Source organism: Marmota marmota, unplaced genomic scaffold, assembly GCF_001458135.2.
Source record: "Marmota marmota marmota unplaced genomic scaffold, marMar, whole genome shotgun sequence".
Lineage (NCBI taxonomy): Eukaryota > Metazoa > Chordata > Mammalia > Rodentia > Sciuridae > Marmota > Marmota marmota.
The window spans coordinates 8599867-8619579 of NW_026000169.1; the positions used below are offsets into that span (position 1 = coordinate 8599867).

General features: G+C 33.1%; 1 protein-coding gene and 1 non-coding gene across 5 annotated transcripts in view; both read left to right on the top strand.

Moving 5' to 3' along the window:
- Slco1b3 (solute carrier organic anion transporter family member 1B3) overlaps positions 1–19713 on the top strand; it is a 73570-nt gene that overhangs the window by 36995 nt on the left and 16862 nt on the right. For all 4 annotated transcript variants that reach the window (XR_001504814.2, XM_015498218.2, XM_015498219.2 and 1 more), the window contains exons 5-11: positions 3208–3320; positions 4450–4593; positions 4792–4890; positions 11342–11584; positions 14856–15020; positions 16292–16487; positions 18785–18950. Coding sequence is in view for 3 of the 4 variants with exons in the window: in XM_015498218.2 (XP_015353704.1) it covers positions 3208–3320; positions 4450–4593; positions 4792–4890; positions 11342–11584; positions 14856–15020; positions 16292–16487; positions 18785–18950 (1126 nt within the window). In the remaining variant the exon portion in view is untranslated. The remainder of the gene's footprint in view (positions 1–3207; positions 3321–4449; positions 4594–4791; positions 4891–11341; positions 11585–14855; positions 15021–16291; positions 16488–18784; positions 18951–19713) is intronic.
- Positions 7935–8041, top strand: LOC125611810. The gene has a single exon (XR_007342050.1). It is a non-coding gene; the product is annotated as a U6 spliceosomal RNA (small nuclear RNA).

The window sequence follows — 19713 nt, forward strand, 5'->3', positions numbered from 1 at the left end:
AGAAACACAGAAAACAAAAGCGAAAGTAAAAACGAAAGTACACAATGCAGCTGCTGCCCCGCTTTGGTCGCGGATCCCACTTACCTGGGACTACGGTGCACCCCCCTGACTGCTGAAAGTTCTGGTTCCCGGGTTTCGGCACCACTTGTTGCGACTTCTTGCCCGCAAGGAGACGCAACACTCAGGAATCTTCTTTCAGTAGTTTATTTCAGGCTCTTGATAGTTCTTCTTCTCTCTCTCTCTCGGATGCCCCTCCCAGCCTTAATATAGCATCTCAAGCCCCAATGCAAAGCAGCCACGTGGAGCTTTCTCATAGGGTGATGAAAAGTCATGCGCCAACTCTCCCAAATAAGGAGTTGTTTGTCACAGACCACAGCGGAGCCAGCGCCATCTTGTAATGGCGACCATAATTTGCATAAACGGCAGAAGCGGCTCACCACACTTCCTATCCTCTACTATCCCCCCTCCTCTCCCCTCCTCTCCCATCTTCTCTCTCTACCCCATCTACTGTAATTCATTTCTCCCCCTTGTTTTTTTTCCCCTTTCCCCTCACTTCCTCTTATATGTAATTTTGTATAACAATGAGGGTCTCCTTCCTTTACCATGCAATTTCCCTTCTCTCTCCCTTCCCTCCCTGCTCTTGTCCCTGTTTAATGGTGATCTTCTTATCATGCTCTTCCTCCCTGCTCTGTTCTTAGTTGCTCTCCTTATATCAAAGATGACATTTGGCATTTGTTTTTTAGGGATTGGCTAGCTTCACTTAGCATAATCTGCTCTAGTGCCATCCATTTCCCTGCAAATGCCATGATTTTGTCATTTTTTAGTGCTGAGTAGTACTCCATTGTGTATAAATGCCACATTTTTTTTTATCCATTCATCTATTGAAGGGCATCTAGGTTGGTTCCACAGTCTAGCTATTGTGAATTATGCCGCTATGAACATGGTTGTAGCAGTATCCCTATAGTATGCTCTTTTAAGGTCTTTAGGGAATAGTCCAAGAAGGGGAATAGCTGGGTCAGATGGTGGTTTCATTCCCAGCTTTCCAAGGAATCTCCATACTGCTTTCCAAATTGGCAGCACCAATTTGCAGTCCCACCAGCAATGTACAAGTGTACCCTTTTCCCCATATCCTCGCCAGCACTTGTTGTTTTTTGACTTCATAATGGCTGCCAATCTTACTGGAGTGAGATGGTATCTTAGGGTGGTTTTAATTTGCATTTCTCTGACTGCTAGAGATGGTGAGCATTTTTTCATGTACTTGTTGATTGATTGTATGTCCTCCTCTGAGAAGTGTCTGTTCAGGTCCTTGGCCCATTTGTTGATTGGGTTGTTTGTTATCTTATTGTCTAATTTTTTGAGTTCTTTGTATACTCTGGATATTTGGGCTCTTTTTTAACATGCCTGTCATTTTCTTTCATGGCTAACATCATAATTTCAGTACCTCTTAAACTCCACCATTAGTCTTTTTAACTTTTCATTCTACATGATTGATGGGATATATGCTTTAAATAAAACTATCATCAATATATGCTGACATTTTCTAGTACTCAAGATCTGTATGCTTGTGGATATTTCCAACTTCCTGTCCCACAGGCCTTTTCCATCCATATATTCAGAACTGAATTCATCATTTTTCCAAGACCAGTTCAGATTTTTCACATTCATTCTTTCGTAATGATTCCTTTACTCAAAAGGAACTTAAAACCAAGGGCCTTGTCCTAGGCTGTCTATTTACTGAAACATGGATACCTGGTAATCACCCAAATCTTCCTTTTTTATCTCCAGTCTGTCAAAGTTGGACTGCTCCACTGTCCTTACCTAGCTGAGGCTTCATTCTCTGGTGTGGACTTTGCTTCCAATTTCATCTATTCTAACTCATATTCAATACTTTAAAATGTGTATCTAATGATTTTACTCCTATTTAAAACTCGATTTCCTAGAGCAGTTTTTCAAACTTCAGATTCTGTACCAATAAAGCAATTCAGATTATTGAAATTAACATTTTCCCCATAGGCCAGAATAAAATGAGTACAATGTAGATGGGGATAAATACTTTTCTGAGAAACTTACATTTTACCTGTACATACATTTGTGAGTGTGTGTGTGTGTGTGTGTATTGTGGTTGTAATGTAAAATGCATTTCTTATTGGTAGTGACAGTCAAAATATTAAAAGCCCCTTGCCTGTGGGTTAATACCTATAGTCATTTGCACATGCATGGTGCTCACTTATTTGGTTGTTATCTTCCCAGATTGATCTTCTGCTGCTCCCCATCATTGAGGACCACACTCTAAAGCTGCAGTTCACTAAATGTCCATAATATATCATAATTTTGCATATACTCTTCCAATACCTTTGAACACTTTTCCTACTTTGTCTATTAAGCTCCTATTCCTCACTAATATTCTTCTCCCTTGTCATCGTCATGGTGAGATCTTCTTCAATACACTCTATTTTCCACCTTCAGGCAACTCTGATCATCCCTTTTTCCTTTATGACAACTCAGAACCTTGTATATGAAACTTATATCATTTATCATATCTGTCTATCTTAGTGTGAAAGTCCTTAAGTACAAAAGCTGTTGATTCATTTCTATGTTTTTGCAGCTGAGCACAATGCCTGACATACATTAGGCTGCCCACAGAGCTACAGGGTACTTCAATGTTTTGAGGATCAGAATTTGTCCCTATTCTAACTCTATCTCTGTTGTTCCTAAGAAGTTTTCTCTTATCAAATTGAGGTGCATTATAATTGTTTTTAAGTTTTGCAGAGATAGGAATTAGAAAGAGAGGGAGAGTGTGTTTGTGTGTGAAAGAATAACAGGTTATTAATAGAAAATGTAGATGAACTGGCATGCATTTTAGATTGATTTAGAAAACACTCCTCTAAAGTTTATAAAATGTCATTGTAAATTATCAGACAGTTTATAGTTAGAAGTTTAAAAAACAAAAAGATGAAACAAGAATACAGTATTGACCAGAATACAATCAGTCCCGGACTGACATCAAGGAATGACTTTTCTGAATGGACACTCCCACTTCACATTCACCATAATCTCTTCTAAAATACAGGTCATAAAACTGAAGTAGAGGATTCTGGTAATTTGGAGAAAAGGCAGACACAAACAGGGTAAAATTTCTTTGTGTTTTTGGGAATAGTAAAAATATTCAGTAGATGAACAAATATTTATGTCCTGATATTCTTACAGTTACAAGTATTCTACTGATGCCCATATTAATCTATCAGAGAATTCAACACTAACCTGTTTGGTTAATCAAACTTTATCACTCACTGGAACACAACCTGAGATAACAGAAGAAGGTAAGAATTAATAGTGACAGTGAAAATGATTCTAAAATTTATGAAAAATTACTTATATCTATGAAAATGTGATACTTATTGGCAAAATTAATTAAAAAATAGGAAAAAGTTTTGACCTTTACATACAAAAATCATCATGTTAATATGTATTAAATATAAAGACCTTTTAGAAAAGAGGAAGATGCCAGTAGAAAATTGGCAAAGAACATCTACATTTGAAATAAAACAATAGGAGCTGGCCTAAGTATGTGAAAAAAATAGAAACTTGCTCTTTATGGATATGTAAATTATTATGCCAATTAAATATTGTTACCTACTATAAATTATAATTCACACAAATTATAATTACAAATAATAACACTAAAGTTTTTAACTATTAGATAGGAAAATATTAATAGATAAATGAAGTGGGAGGAAGAAAAATGATTTTAGATTTTTAGTATTGTTAAGAGTATGTAAATTTGTAACTCTGGAGGTTAATTTTCACTATGCATTAAAGAACAAAAATATACTTCACACTCATCCTACTGTTATCGATTAAACTTAAGGAAATAGTCAGGAATGGGCACAAGGTCTTATTTATAGTTATAGCCAAAGCATCCATATTTAACAGAATAAAAATAAGAAATATTTTACAATTTAAAAATATAGCATTGACTAAATTTCTTATGAAGCTGTTATTTAACACAGTACTGTGCTATCACTGAGATCCTGATATGAATGACAACACAGAGCAAGCTAAATAGGAGAAGTGCCATAATATAGTGTTAAATGTATACACAGATTATAATATGAATTGGATATTTAAGTCTATGATGCATATTATGCATACTTTTATATGAACCTGAAGTATGGAAGGTATATAACAAACATCAGAATTGATTTTCTGTATAGTAGGATCTCAGCTAATTTTTACTTTTTTATGTGTGTGTATTTGTGTTTGGGTTTTTTTGTTTGTTTGTATTTCAAACTTTGCAAAGTGAATATAAATCACTTAAAATTAGAAAAAAAGCAAAAAAAAAAAAACAAAAACAAATCCCCACAGTAATATTTAATTGTTTAAAGTAGTTCAGTTTCTGATAGAAATGCTGAAGTTAATATTTAAAATAAAATCTTCTCGTCTACCAAGGTTGTGAAAAAGAATCATCATACATGTGGATATATGTCCTAATGGGTAACATGCTTCGTGGGATAGGAGAAACTCCTATCGTGCCACTGGGGATTTCTTATATTGATGATTTTGCTAAAGAAGGACATTCTTCTGTTTACATAGGTAATGTACAGAAAACATGAAATTGAATGATTATTTTGCCTGGATTTATCCTTGAAATAATAGTGTCACTAAATTAATTCTTTTAACTAAAAAAAAAATTGTTTAGATAAATGTGTTGTGTAATGTTACTTTTAAAAACATATTGAACAGGAACCATGTATTCTTAGAATCTGATAAACTTGTTTCATCGTATTTCAGGTGGGTTGCAAGCAATAGCAATGATTGGTCCAGTCATTGGCTTTGTAATGGGATCTGTGTTTGCAAAAATGTATGTGGACGTTGGCTACGTAGATCTAAGTAAGTACAATCACAACAAGGTAACACAATAATTTCTTTCAAAAACCTGATACCATTCTGCCAAATTATTAAATTTACTCTTTTAATACTATTTGCTTACTATTTTTCAAAGGTAACAAGTAGGAAAAAGCACATTAGTAATTATAATGAAAGTAAAATTCAGCTCCTATGTATACCAAGCTTTTACAACTAAATATAAAATGAGAAAAATGTAAACAATCTTATTTTATATGATGTGATCCAAAACAAACTTTAAATATTCCTCTCCCAGAACTGACCACCCAGTCGAGTCAATTTCGTTTTTTGATTGTTGGTGGTTTGGATGTTGAAGTGCAGAACTTACAGGTTGCTTTGCTGAAGCTGCCATAGAGACTGCTGGTTTGACTTATATCTGGAGTAGTTTAAAGGACTCTTACCAAGAACTTTGGTCCAGCCTCGTGTCCTGGCCCTGGCAGAAGGCTTGGCATATGGCAACATCCAATAAGTGCTTGTGGAATAAACGAATGAAGGAATAAATGACATCTGTGACCTTCCTCTTGACTCTCAGAGCATGCTTTACTTCATAATTAGGAGAAATAATGTGGAAGGTATGGGAACTTCAAGCTCTTATACCTTCATCTTGTATCTTCATCCTGTTTTCCCCAACTCAGTGGGAAAGGCCTCCATCTTCAGATGATATTAATAGATTCACCTGTGGTTTGGATCCTCTTTCCATGTCTTCCAAGATCTGATTCCATCAACCACTTTACCTGGTCCAATCTGCACCTTCTACCCACCATTGCCACTCCCTCTTTTCCTTAAGAAAGCACACTCAAGTCTCTCCCATCTTTTTTTACACATACAATATTTTTTATCCATCAAACAACCTTTTAGCTGATTTTGCGTTTTTCTGTTTTCCTTTAGAGCCAAGCACCTGGAAGAAATAATCTAAATGTAAATGTCTCACTTATTACCTCCCATCTACTTTTCGATTATAATCTGACTTTTATTATTTATGAAACACAATTAGTTTCTATCCAATGCATTTCTAATGGATACTTTTTTACAACTTTTTAAAATTTACACTTTTTTTAGTACTCGCTCATTTTTTTTTCCTTCTTAGATGTCTTATAAATGCCTAAAACTCAATGTGTCCAAATCTGGCTCATTGTCTTACCTCTATACCCATTTTATTTCCTATGTTCCCTCTCTTCATAAATAACCTAACCTTAATTCAATTACTGACCGAATTACTGATTAACCTTTCATCTGAACTCTTTGCCTCTGGTCTCACCTGTTCGTAGGCATAATGCTTCCAGAATTATCTTTCTAAACAAATATGACCCATGTTGTCCCTTGTTTAAGTTCCTTCAGTGATTTCACATTGGACTTAAGGATTGAAGTCAAATTCCCCATAATGAGATATATGGCTGTTTGTGACTTTCTTTCTTTCTTTCTTTTTTCTTTCTTTCTTTCTTTCTTTCTTTCTTTCTTTCTTTCTTTCTTTCTTTCTTAACCATTTTTGTTTTTTACCTCTCCATTCCTTCTCTAATATATATCCCATGTCATATTAATTGCAGGAGTCTCAAAGTGTCCTGTAATAGTACCCTTCCCTGTACTTGGAAAAGGTTTTCTCATATTTCCATTTGCATGGTTCTTAAAATCTCATCCCAAATGTGGCTTTTCTTTAGCGAAGTCCTAATGTCACCACCTTCCGTTGGCCCAAAGTAAGGTTAAGTCTCCCTGTTCATCACCAAAAGCATGCCTGTGTTGTAGGCCCTATGACAACAAGCCATAGACATTTCTGTATTTACTTGACATCTCTTTTAGTGATTTTTTTTTTTTTTTTGGTGCTGAACACAGGACTTCACACAAGGTAGGCAAATGCTATAACACTGAGCTACATCCCAACCCCGCTGTCATCTCTTTTAAAAAATGACAGGATGGTAGATGTTTTAACATACAAATAATTAGTGCCTGTGAACAAACATATTCAATTTTCTATCTTATCAGGACTTCAATAGATCATTCTAAGGAGATCAAAAGATTTACTTTTAAAATGCACTAGTTATCACAGTAGGCTAACAGTAGGCACAAACTTGAAAGTGTTTGCTAATACAAGACTAAAGCAAATAGCTGATGAAATGTTTCATGTCTTCTATTTTAAATACATGACTTTGAGTTGGCTCACATTCTGTTCAATTTTACTTATTCACTTCCAAGCTCATTATTGTTTTCATCACTAAGAGTACAGAAGTAAGTTGTGAAGTTCTTTAAGATAACAGTTTTTTAAAAATCCCCCTAATATTTAGAAATATTCATAAACATTTTAGGATTCATGGTAATTCAATTTATACAACTGAATGTTCAGACCTTATTGTATCTTTTTTCAGTAATGAGTGTAAAGTGAACTTATTACAAAGTATACTTAGCAAACTCTAATGTCTACAGGAGCCAAACAGATAACATAAATGAATAAAGTGATACAGGTTCTGCTATAGGAAGTTAGGATGTGGTGGGCAGACTGGTTAGAGTTGGTGGGGATTTATTGCCCTCGCCATCTACCCAAAACCATCTGTACTATTCTTTTTTTGTAGAAGTTTGATTCTATCATTGACAAGGTATTTTGATTGGTTTCTGGACAAATCCATCTATAATTTTTTGATTTTAATATGGTATGTAAATTAAAGAAAACAGTTTGGCAGGCCAGATCTACTTAGGATATGAAGGATATGTCTTTTTTTTCTATTATATAGTAGGCCAATGAGAGAATAGAAAATTAACCAAAATCACATATTTGACAGATGTTGAGTAAGAAAAAATATTTATCATATAGATAAAGTCACTGATTTAACCAATCATTTACAGAAGTCTATCTGAGTGGTTGATTATGAAAAATTAAGATCATGTAAATAAATTTTAAACCCAGATCTGTGCATATTTGAAAATAATTTATTTTTATAAACTTAAGATAATCGTCAATACAATATTTTCTTATGTTAATGACATTTTTGTAGGTCAAAGAATAATGGTATTAAATTGTGCTTTGAACTTCTTAGGGGGTGGTACTTACTTTGGCAGCACATATACTAAAATTGAAATGACATAGGGAAGATTAGCATGGCCCCTGCACAAGAATGACAGGAAAATTTGTGAAGCATTCCATATTTTTTAAAAAATCTATGGAGTATGTGTATACACATATACTTTTACAATTATTTTTATTTTATTGTAGTAAGGACACATAACACTTAACATGAGATCTTAATAGATTATTTAAAAAGTACAACATAGTATTGTTGACTATGAGTGCAATGTTATAACCAGATTTCAAAATTATATTCATCTTGCATAACTGAAATTTTATACCAATTAACTAGCAACTCCTTATTTCCCCTTCCCAGAGCCCCTGGAAATCACCATTCCACTCTCTGCTTTTGTGAATTTGACTTTTTTTAGATGCATCATGTAAATGTCATCATGCAATATGTGTCCTATTACTGATTTGTTTCTTGCATAATGCCCTCAAAGCTCAATTATGCTATTCATATATTGCAGGATTTTCTTTTAAGATTGAATAATATTCCATTGTGTGTTATGCTTTTTTAATCCATCCATTGATGGCATTAGTTAGTTTCCACATCCAGACTATTGTTAATAGTACCACAATGAACATGTAAGTCCAAATATCTCTTTGAGATCATACTTTTCTTTATGGTATATATCCAGAAGTGGGATAAGCATGTGGTAGTTCAATAATTCTTCAAGGAACCCTCATACTGTTTTTTTCATGGTGCCTACACCATTTGCTTTCTACCAACAGGGTAGAAAGTTTCTGATATCTCCACATCCTTAGCAACATTTGTTTGATATTCTTGGTGTTGTCTCTATAATAGCTGTTTTAATGAGAGTAAAGTGATATCCCATAGTGCTTTTTTTTGTGTGTTTTTGAATGCAGATTGCTAATATTTTATTACATGCCTTTCTCTGTATGTTCATAATTGATATTGGTCTACAGCTTTCTTTCTTTGAGGTATCATTATCTGGTTTTGGTATCAGGGTGATACTCAGCTTCATAGAATGAATTTCCCTCTCTTTTTATTTCATGGAATAATTTGAGGAGAATTGCTATTAGTTCTTCCTTAAAGGTCTGGTAGAATTCAGCTGAGAATCCATGTAGTTCCAGGTTTTTCTTTTTTGGAAGGCTATTTATCACTGCTTCAGTCTCATTGCTTGATATTGGTCTGTTTAGGTTTCTATGTTCTATTGGTTCAATTGGGATAGGTCAGATATATCTAGAACTTTATCAATATCTTATAGATTTTCCAATTTATTGGAATGTAATTTTTCAATCCCAGTGACCCTCTGGATTTCAGGAATGTCTATGGCAGCGTCTCTATTTTCATCTCTAATTGTGTTGACTTGAGTCTTCTCTCATTTTCTTTTGGTTATTTTGGTTAAAGGTTTATTAATCTTGTTTATCTTTTCAAAAAACCAATATTTGCTACATCAATCATTTGCCTTTTTTATTCTTCATTTCATTAATTTTTGTTCTGATATTTATTGTTTCCTTTCTTCTTACTGTTTGGAAATAATTTGTTTCTGCTTTTCTAGGTCATTGAGACATGATATTAGACTTTTATTTGAGAGGTATTGTTTGTTTCTTATGTAGGCACTTAATGCTGTAAGCTTGCCTCTTAGAACTGCTTTCACAGTGTCCCACATTTGGGTACCTTGTGTCACTATTCTTGTTTGACTCCAGGAATTTTTAAATTTCTCTTTCATGTCTTCTATGATCCATTCCTCATTCAAAACTATATTTTTCAGTCTCCATGTATTTATGTGATTTTCATAATTTTTCTTGCTGTTTATTTCCAACTTCATTCCATTTTGATCTGGCAAAATGCAAGGAACGCTATCATTTTTCTTTTGTATTTGTTCAAACTTGCTTTGTGGCCTAAAATATTGTATATTTTGGAGATGTTTCATGAACAACTGAGAAGAAAGTGAATTTAGCTATTGTTGGATGAAACAGTCTATAGATGTCAGAGCCATTTGATTTATGGTATTGTTTAGATCTTGAGTATTTTTACTAATTTTGTGTCTGGGTGGCCTATCTATTGGAGGAAAAGTGTTTTGAAATTATTAGTATTATTGTGGTCAGAGTCCTATGTCAACAAGTGTTTTTGTTTGTTTGTGTTTATTTTATTAGATGCACCAATGTTTAAGGCATAAATATTTACTATCCTTTTATCTTCTTGTTGTATTTTTCCCCTTTACCAGTGTAAAGTAACCCTATTTGACCTTTCTAATTATTTTTTGCTTGGAATCTGCTTTGTTGAATATGAGAATAGCTGCTGCTGCTTGGTTTTGCACTCAATCCCTTCAATCCCTTGATCAGGAAAAATAGAAATATGGATGTATAGTCCAACCCTTTCTGTTCCCATTCACTCTGTGACAAGCAGAAGAGTTGCAGCAAGTATCCACAAACTAGTTCAAACTGCTAATTCTTCCTGATCTTATGGGATTATACTGAGTTGTGAATTATAAAGAAATGGGGTTTCCAATTTTCCTACTGGTTTCATTGTGGCTAATTTATTATTTACTTGGGGTATAGGTGCTTCTCAACAAGTTTCTGGGTTTCTCAAAAATGGAATTGATCTGTATAATGCTATTGAATCAGTGTGTTAGTGTATGGGAATTTATGGCTTCCTATTTTGTCATTTTGCTGATAATCTTATGTATCCTTTCTTAATACTTAGACTGCTCATCTTGTATTTACTGAAGTTCTTCATTTATACTTGATATATAGTTTTAACATATAATCTTTATGCATGCCTTAAAGAAACACATAATTGAAATAAAAAGGTTGAATTATTTCTAACATGTAGAGTACAACTTTTCTGGGTTACTTTTAAATTCAGATTTTCATTGTCTGTATTTTTTCACCAATTTTATCCTCTGTGCTGTGAAAAAAAAAAGTTATAAATACAAGTTTCTGGGCAGGGGAGAAAAGCTCTTCTATTGGATATGAGAATTTATTGAAAACTGCTTTAACTTTCATTATCGGTGCTTTCTTGACCTCAGCAGGTGGTATCCCTAGATATTTTCAGATGGCAATGAACATTCATATTCCTTCCATGTTTTTAAAGTCATTTTCACACTTAGATATGCAATGTTGGCAGTTTTGCAGTCATATCATCAAAAAAGCCACCATGTTTACACAAGCTCAGGCTATGAAAATAGTCCCATAACTGATTCATGGATAACAGCAATTTTAAGATGTCATTAAATGTTAGACTTATCCCAGTTTCTGAGATTAAAAAATATGAAAAGAAGAAAACAGCATCTTTGAATTGATGAAATACAGTTTACTTTCTTTGTCTATGGAGGACAGCAATCATTGTTATTATTGCTTAGATATTATTATCTTTCAAAATTATTTTTTACTGGGTTCTTTTATTTATTTTAGGCAGCATCAGAATAACTCCCACGGACTCTCGCTGGGTTGGTGCTTGGTGGCTTAGTTTCCTTATATCTGGACTCCTATCCATTATTTCTTCCATACCATTCTTTTTTCTACACAAAAATCCATATAAATCAAAGAAAGAAAGGAAAGTTTCAGCATCTTTGCATGTACTCAAAACAAATGAAGAAAGGACTCAAACAGCTAATTTGACCAACGGTGAGAAAAAGACTACTATAAATACAAATGGTAAGTATTTCACACCCCTTGTCAATTTGGAATTATTAATTTCAATGAAAGGGAAGAGTGAATATTCCAAAGTAATAATTCATATCTAAATCATATGGAGTTATTTTTCTTGTACATCTAATCTAGCTAAGTTATTTTTCTAAACTCCTATTAAAATTAGTAAATACTTCCTGAGCATATGAAAAACTGAATAGGATCAGATTTGTGGCCATTAGCATGGAGATTACAGCCAAAGGCTAAAATATATGTTCTTTGTAAACCAAAGACAATATATTTATTTCAAATTATGTAGTGTAGCCTATGAGTAATAGATAAAATTTTTATACTATTTCATGAATGCACTCATTCATTTATTTAGCAAATGATTCTAAGCACTAGACTATGTCCTAGTGATTGGATATTGCCTCCATTTTCCAAAAATTTATAATTATTTTCAATAATTTACTTAATAATGAGAATTATTCAGACAATTGCATTAACAGCCTTAAGTACTTTGGTTTGGTTAAACTTAACTATTCTCAGGTGGAGACATGGAGTAAGGAGAAGGAACTTAGGAAAGATTTCTGACTGGTGATTAGACTAATTTTTTTTTCTTGGTAATTGTATTAAAAATGCTCATTAAGATGTTAAAAAAATGAAGTAGAAACAGTAATAGTTGAAATCATTGGAGTCAGTAATATGAATTAGGATCTTCTACTATTTGATAACAAGTCTTCCCTTGGGGGCTTGTAGACAACCACAGAGAAGTAATAACCAAGAGAATGGTCCAACAGTCAAAGAAAAATAGTCGAAATAATGAAGTGTTGACAGCAATTTTCAGATTGGAAGGAAATGGTGAAATACTAAAATCCAAAACAACGCAATGCCTAAATCCTTGGACACCTTTTCAAATTGACATTGAAATGGAATTACAAATTCTCAAGGATAGCCCCAATTCTTTCTGTCATCAATTCTTCCACTTATCCATTTGTTATTTCTTTCTTTCCATCACTCTGACCTAACAACAATGGTATGCTGGAGTCAGGTTGTGTTGGCTCATGAACCATTGTTAAATTTTCAACTACATTGGTAGCTTGAATTGGCCAAAGCAGGAGAATTTATCCATTGGAAATTGAGAAATACTACAAATCAGGCCTTACTTCCCAAAGTTCATTATTCATTATTATCCCAGCACACCTCTGAGCTAGAAGTTTTTGAAACTTAACAGGCACATTGACAGCATATCCAGAAAATTTTCATTTGCACAGGCTGCTTCTACTCTACCAGATCAAATCCATAAACATCCACAGATTGTCTAAACTTATAGAAACTAGGTTTGACTGCTTTCGCTCAAAAAAGAACAGAGAGGATAATAAAGCTGCCAAAATAGGACAATTATGGGGCTTGGTTTGTGGCTCAGTGGTAGAGTGCTCGCCCAGCACATGCGAGGCCCTGGGTTCAATCCTCAGTACTACATAAAAATAAAATAAAGGTATTGTGTCCAACTACAACTAAATATAAATAAATAAAAAATTTTAAAAATAGGACAATTACAGTCATCAGCAATAATTACGACTGTGTTTGCAGGATAGTGACCCAAATAGTTAAAGAGGACCTCAATTTTGTATCTAGCAGGAATAGAAGAAAAAACTAAAAATACAAGGTCAGAAGGAAAACTGTTGTATTTATTCTACATGTTCTTAAGTAGAACTAAGGTTGATTGATTTGAAGGAAAGAAAGCAAGATTTCAGTTCAAAGAAAACAGTGTGTAAAAATTGAGAACAGTCCCAAAGAAAACAATTGCTTTCTGAGGCAATCAGCTTAATGCCACTTGAATTACTTATTGATCCATTTATTAAAGATACTTATTGGATCATGATTGTGTGGAAGTTCAGTCAAGATGTCAACTATGTTCTCAGTCACCTCCAAAATACAATTGATTTGATGAATTTATAGCCTCTGTTTCTTTTAATCAAAGGTCACAGCTCATTTAGAATGGCTCACAAATCAGTGATAGTCTTTCTGATCTGGGGAATGCTAAAGAGAGAAGTTTAGTATTTTGGCCTAATCGTTTTAAAGGCTGTTTATTCCTGGTTAAAAAAAAATGCCCTCTTCTTTTTTCTTTGTGCCCTTTGCCATGATTCTCTTTTCTTCTTATAATAAGTATATAAAATTATTTTTTTAGTTGACATTAGATGGAAATCTTAGTTCATATCAATGATCATATCCATTGGAAATCTTTAACACATAAAGGGCAAATTCTTTTAAAGACCATGTCATCTATTTCTCAGTAACAATGTCTGGTTTGGTCCTACTTGACTCTGAAACTTCCTATTGCTTTCCTATGTAGTTCTTTCTCCCTTTATCTACTGTTAACTGCTGGTTGACCTGGTAATCACAGATGTATATCCCATAAATTCTGCCATGGATAAGTTATAATTTTGTTACACACCTCATTGTATGCAGAAGTTGTGTGATTCCTGTCATAATGTCACGTGAGACACAACATCATTATATCCTGGTTCTCCTTGGATCTTTAGACACATGATTCATGTTCTTAAGTAGAACTAAGGTTCTATTTAAGATATTTCCAGATTTACTGAGTCAGTATTTTATGATAGAAAAGCTGTATACCAGGTAACAAGATGTCTGAATTCTCATACTAAATTGATATTTAATATTTTTGAACCTTACTTTTGTGAAGTTTTGGATTATGCTATCATTTAAATTTCTGTTGAATAATTAATGATATTGTTAATATAATGATTATATCATTAAATGCTGATAAATAAGAGACATTGCATGTATATTCTTACTTGAACACTTAATGTATTGGTTAGTACCTAACTGAATTGTAAACCAAATATTTGTTAAATGAACAAATAAATAAATATGTAATATATTGGTAAAGTGCCCAGAATAACCAAATATTAAGTTAACAAAGCAAGTTGCAAAAAAGCATGCATGTATGATTTAATTTTGGGTGTGGGGTAAAATGAACTAAACAAATAAATATTAATGTATGTTCTGGAAATATTGAAGGATTATGTTTTTAAAAATTGTTGAGGGCTGCAGATGAATCTCACTAGCAGAGTTCTTGTGTAGCATTATGAGGCTCTGGTTTTGATCTCAGGACCACCCAAAAACAAACAAATAACTTATGACAGTAGGATACCAGTCTATTGTTACTCATTTATTATGTGTTTAAGTAATGTTCAATCTTATATAGTATAAAAGATTAGTGTATATTTAAGTTGTATTGTAATATTTTCTTTATTTTCATAATTTTAAGGTTTTTTCCAGTCTTTGAAAATCCTCCTTACCAATCACCTCTATGTTATATTCTTGATTTTGACATTGCTACAGATAAGTGGCTTTATTGGTTTTTTTACTTATGTATTCAAATACACAGAGCAACAATATGGTCAGTCAGCATCTCAGGCTAATATTTTGTTGGGTAAGACATATTTTTTACCTATTTGCTTGATGGATTGTGTACTACTAGTCAGTGTATTTCAAGTGACATTTTATTGTGAATGTAACTTTATATTTTAGTAAATAATTTCTATTTATTCTCTCTCAAACTTTATTAAATTTGTTAATCTGATATCTTTACTTTATTGCACTAAAAGTTGCATCTCATGTTATATAGCTCCTAAAGGAAAAGGTGTATATAAATGGAACATTTAGACATGGTACCTGAATAATTAGATCTTGTAATTTTGTGATGAGATATTGAGACAAACCATTTTGTAGCACAATCATATAGTCTGTAATTTATGGACTCTGAAATCAGGATTTAATTACTTATAAAAACCAGGACATTGATGGTTCCAAAAGGAGAAACAATTTAAATGCACCACCAAAATATGCACAATTCAAAATAAATATCATATTTTAAAGAGTATTTTCTGTTTATCTATTTTCAGTGACCTATAAGACCTACTTGCTGAGGAAATGTTTTCTAATATTATTCTTTCCACAACTCCAGTATTGTGAAAACATTGTAGATATTAAGTAGTTGTTTGATGAATTTAAAATTTATCAAGTGGTATGAAACTGGATCATAAGTAACAAAGAAAATGATGATTTGAAAATGAATTCCCCAAAACATTGTAAATGCTGTTAAGTTTTGACTCCCAGAAACCTAAACTAAACTTTTTGTTGAAGGAGTCTTCATCTTAAATAACTTGTACAGGACAATGGAATGGAAAAGTTAGAAGAGGGATCAACCATTTTTAATACTATATATATAATAGACCTACCTATTTACTCATGGGTTTTATGAATAGATAAGATATTAATTTCAGTATTTAATTCTAAATCACTGGGAAATATTGGAGTGGGTTTTGAGGGCTAGAATTCTTCATTCTATAAGATGTAAAGGATTTTAGATGATAGGATCAAAGTTTCACAAGCAGAAAAATGGTATATTGTTATTGTTTTCTGGGGGTGGGGGAAGTCCCTCAGAAATTCTCAGTTCAGACACACAAATATTATCAATCATTGCTTTTTAATACTGAGGAGACCAAATCCTCATCTTTGGCAGGAAACAATTATTTTTGTCTCTCCCAAATGATAAACTTGCCCTCTCTTTCCATTTTGCCTGTTACCCTTCCCCTTAAGAAGTAATGGGATGGATGAATTTGGTTGATATACAATGTGTTTCATATATAAAGACATATTAAAAACGTATTTTTGTAATTATAATTTTTCTTTTATTTCTAGGACTCATAACCTTACCAGCTATGGCAACAGGAATGTTTTTAGGAGGATATATCATTAAAAAACTCAAATTGACCTTGATTGGAATTGCCAAATTTTCATTTTTTACTTATTTCATGTCTTTCTTGTTTTTTCTGTTAAAATTTGGTCTACTTTGTGAAAACAAATCAATTGCCGGCCTAACCTTGACCTATGATGGGTTTGTATATATCACTATATCAACTGCATAATGTGTTAACTATCCAATGAAAAGACTGAGAAAAATAGAGAAGAAAGAAGTTTTAAACTTTTTTTTTAGTTGAGAGAAATTTCAACTTAGAAATTCTTAAAATGTATATTTCTTAAGATATTTCTTAAAGAAAAACTATATAGGTTGTAATTATAATAATTATTATAATTTACGGGATACTTACTATGCAGGATGGATAGTTTTATTTCCATTTTTATAGATGTGGAAAGTAAGGCTTGGAGACATACAGATTATATGACTAGCAATGTCTTAACTTGATCTCACTTACTCTCACTGGGTCAAATTTGAGGAGTTTTGGCTCCAAAATAGTTAGTCTTAACCACTACCAACTTGGATGGATTGTGAGTATAATACAAATGACATTCTCCAAAAGTGACTTAACAACCTTTATCTACATTACATTTTGATGTTCAACAAACTGAAAAAGAGAACACTTCTTTACATTGTACTGAATTCTTGCTTTCTGTAAGCTGAAACTGTCTTCTGGTGGTGTTTTCATTCTAAGTAGAATTACTAGCTATCCTGCATATAATTGCATATTAAATGTTGGAGAACCTTTGCTATTATTATCATACTATGTCAAGTATTCTTAGTACTTCAGCCCACTCCAAATCAGGAGAAAAATTCCTATGCAGACTTACCATCTCATGAATGTAGCTAACAATTTAAGATTAGAAAGGTTCACATCCAAGCAACAAAGATCCTTGGATCATAGTTGAGTAACCATGCACATTAGTGCTACTTACTGTTGGTTCTGAGTTTTCAAAGTCCGGATCTCTGAAGTGCCAATTTTAATTCATCAAATTTTTCCATGTTTCCTTACCTAAACATCATACCATTCTAGGAGGCTTGGCAAAATTATCTTGAATTATATTTCTACCTGCTCCTAATCTTGACTGCCAATCGTTCCCATCCACCAATACCTACTATTATGGCAAATCAAAATACAGTGCACCTAGAGCTTTGAATTTCAAAAGTAAAGGAAATTTATGGATCATGCAATCAAACCTGCTTTTATCTCTTCCTTTATTGTGACCTAGAGAAACTGTTCCTTGCTTGGAGTCACACAACAACCTCAGACTGACTGTACATTACACCTGTAGGTCCAGGGATCCCTGGTTGTGAGGACAGGCTTTAGCCTAAAGCCAGTTTAATGGAGCAAGTGTAGTCATGGGTTGTCTAAGTATAGTCAAATATAAGTTTTTAGAAATGTGTCGTTGGTCTATTTTATCATTGTGTAAACACAGTCCAAGACACTCGTAGCATCGCTAGGTGGTAAAATCATGTACCACCTTCGTCTGTGTAGTCCATTGTTGACTAAAACATCACCGAGCAGGACAGGACTGCACAGTAAAGTTAGTATTTGAAAGATGGCAGTGTTCTCCATAAGTTTGTTGATTGCCTCCTTTAAAATGAATATCCTCAATTATTATCAAGATTTTTATAAAAACAAAAGAGTAATTTCTAAAATCTGTAAGTAGAAAATCAACTATATAAATATGTATTTTAAAACTTTAGTCATGTTATACAATTACATTTTATAATTTATACCTTATTATATATTAAATTATAAAGCACGTTATAACTTCATTTTAAAAATATATGGAGCTTTTCTAGTCTTTCACAACTGATTTTATTATTTTTCTTACTTTTCAAAATTGATCCTTACTGGTTTTGCTTTGACCACAAAGAATTCTTCCCTTATAAAGTTAAAACATAGATTTTCTTTAAAAAGTTCAACCTACTTAAATAACATGTATGGAGTCATGTGACTTTTTACAGTGAGCCGGGAGGAATCTCAGTTTAATGCCATTATCTTACTGAAGAAAAATCAAGTTTCAGGAAAAAGAAATGATTCATCTAATGTGAAATTTCCTGATTGGAATACCAAGATTTTTTGCCTAAGTATTTTTTTGCCACATATTCTTTCTGGTTTCTTTTTTAAGTTTTACTTTTTCTAGGTCATAAATCATGTCTTGATAGAGATGGAGGGTGAAAAAGTGAATGAGCATTAAAACAACAACAGCAACAACTTTGCTGCTTTGGCATAGTCCCTTTAACTCTCTCCAACTTAAAAAAAAAAAGGAAAAGAAAGCCTCACTCTCTAATTTCTTTTTTCTTATTCTTTTTCCTCCTTTGTCTTCTCTGCCACTTCCCTTCCCCTCCTCCTCATCTTCTTTACTTCCTCCTCCTTCCTCCTCTTCTTTTCTCTCTCTTTCTGATATGTGTCTATCATGTATTTCCAGAATTAATCCAGTGGCATCTCATGTAGATGTACCACATTCTTATTGCAACTCAGACTGCAATTGTGATGAAGATCAATGGGAACCCATCTGTGGGGACAATGGAATAACTTACATTTCACCTTGTCTAGCAGGATGCACATCTTCAAGTGGCCAGAAAAAGTCTATAGTGAGTATTAATTTTTAACTTTCTCTCCTAATCTTAAACAAAATCACAGATTAGACTTAATAAAAGATATAAGAAAAAGATTCCAGTATTATCTGTCTTTCTGATGCCTGTGTGAACAAAACTTCATATACAATCCTGCTTGGAACACAATCAGCGTTATCTGTTATGTGAACTCTAACTGGAGATTACCTTACTGTTTTTGCCTTGAGATTGTAAGAATATGACCTTTCTGGAATATGAATGCATTTAGGGTCCCTAGGAAGCATCTCATTTTACTGAAGCAATGATTTCTGTTAAGTTAGAATTACTTTACTTTTCAGAAGTTAGGGGAAAGTCCTGAGCAGCTCATTTTTCAGCATTACCTGCATTACTAGAACAATAATCTCTATACAATTTTGTATATAGATTCTGATGAGTTTAACTCTGGACTCACTATCCTTATGACTTTCCAAGAAATAATCATGGTTTCATGCTCATTGATTGCCCATTTCTTATCTTCTAATTAAGAGTTCCCCCAAAACCAAAGGCTCAAAACATTCCCTTCCATGTGAGCTATGGGTTCTGCCCAGCTCCCTGGGCGATTCCTCAATAGTTGGAGATCATTTGTGAAATTTCTCATACCTCCAATCTACTCAACATCTTACCAATATGAAGAATCATCTCCTGGGCCCCTTTCTTATCACCAACATAAGCAATATAACCAACTATGATCATTGCTTTCTGCCATATCTGTGGCTGATTTTCAATTTTTTTCACCATTCTC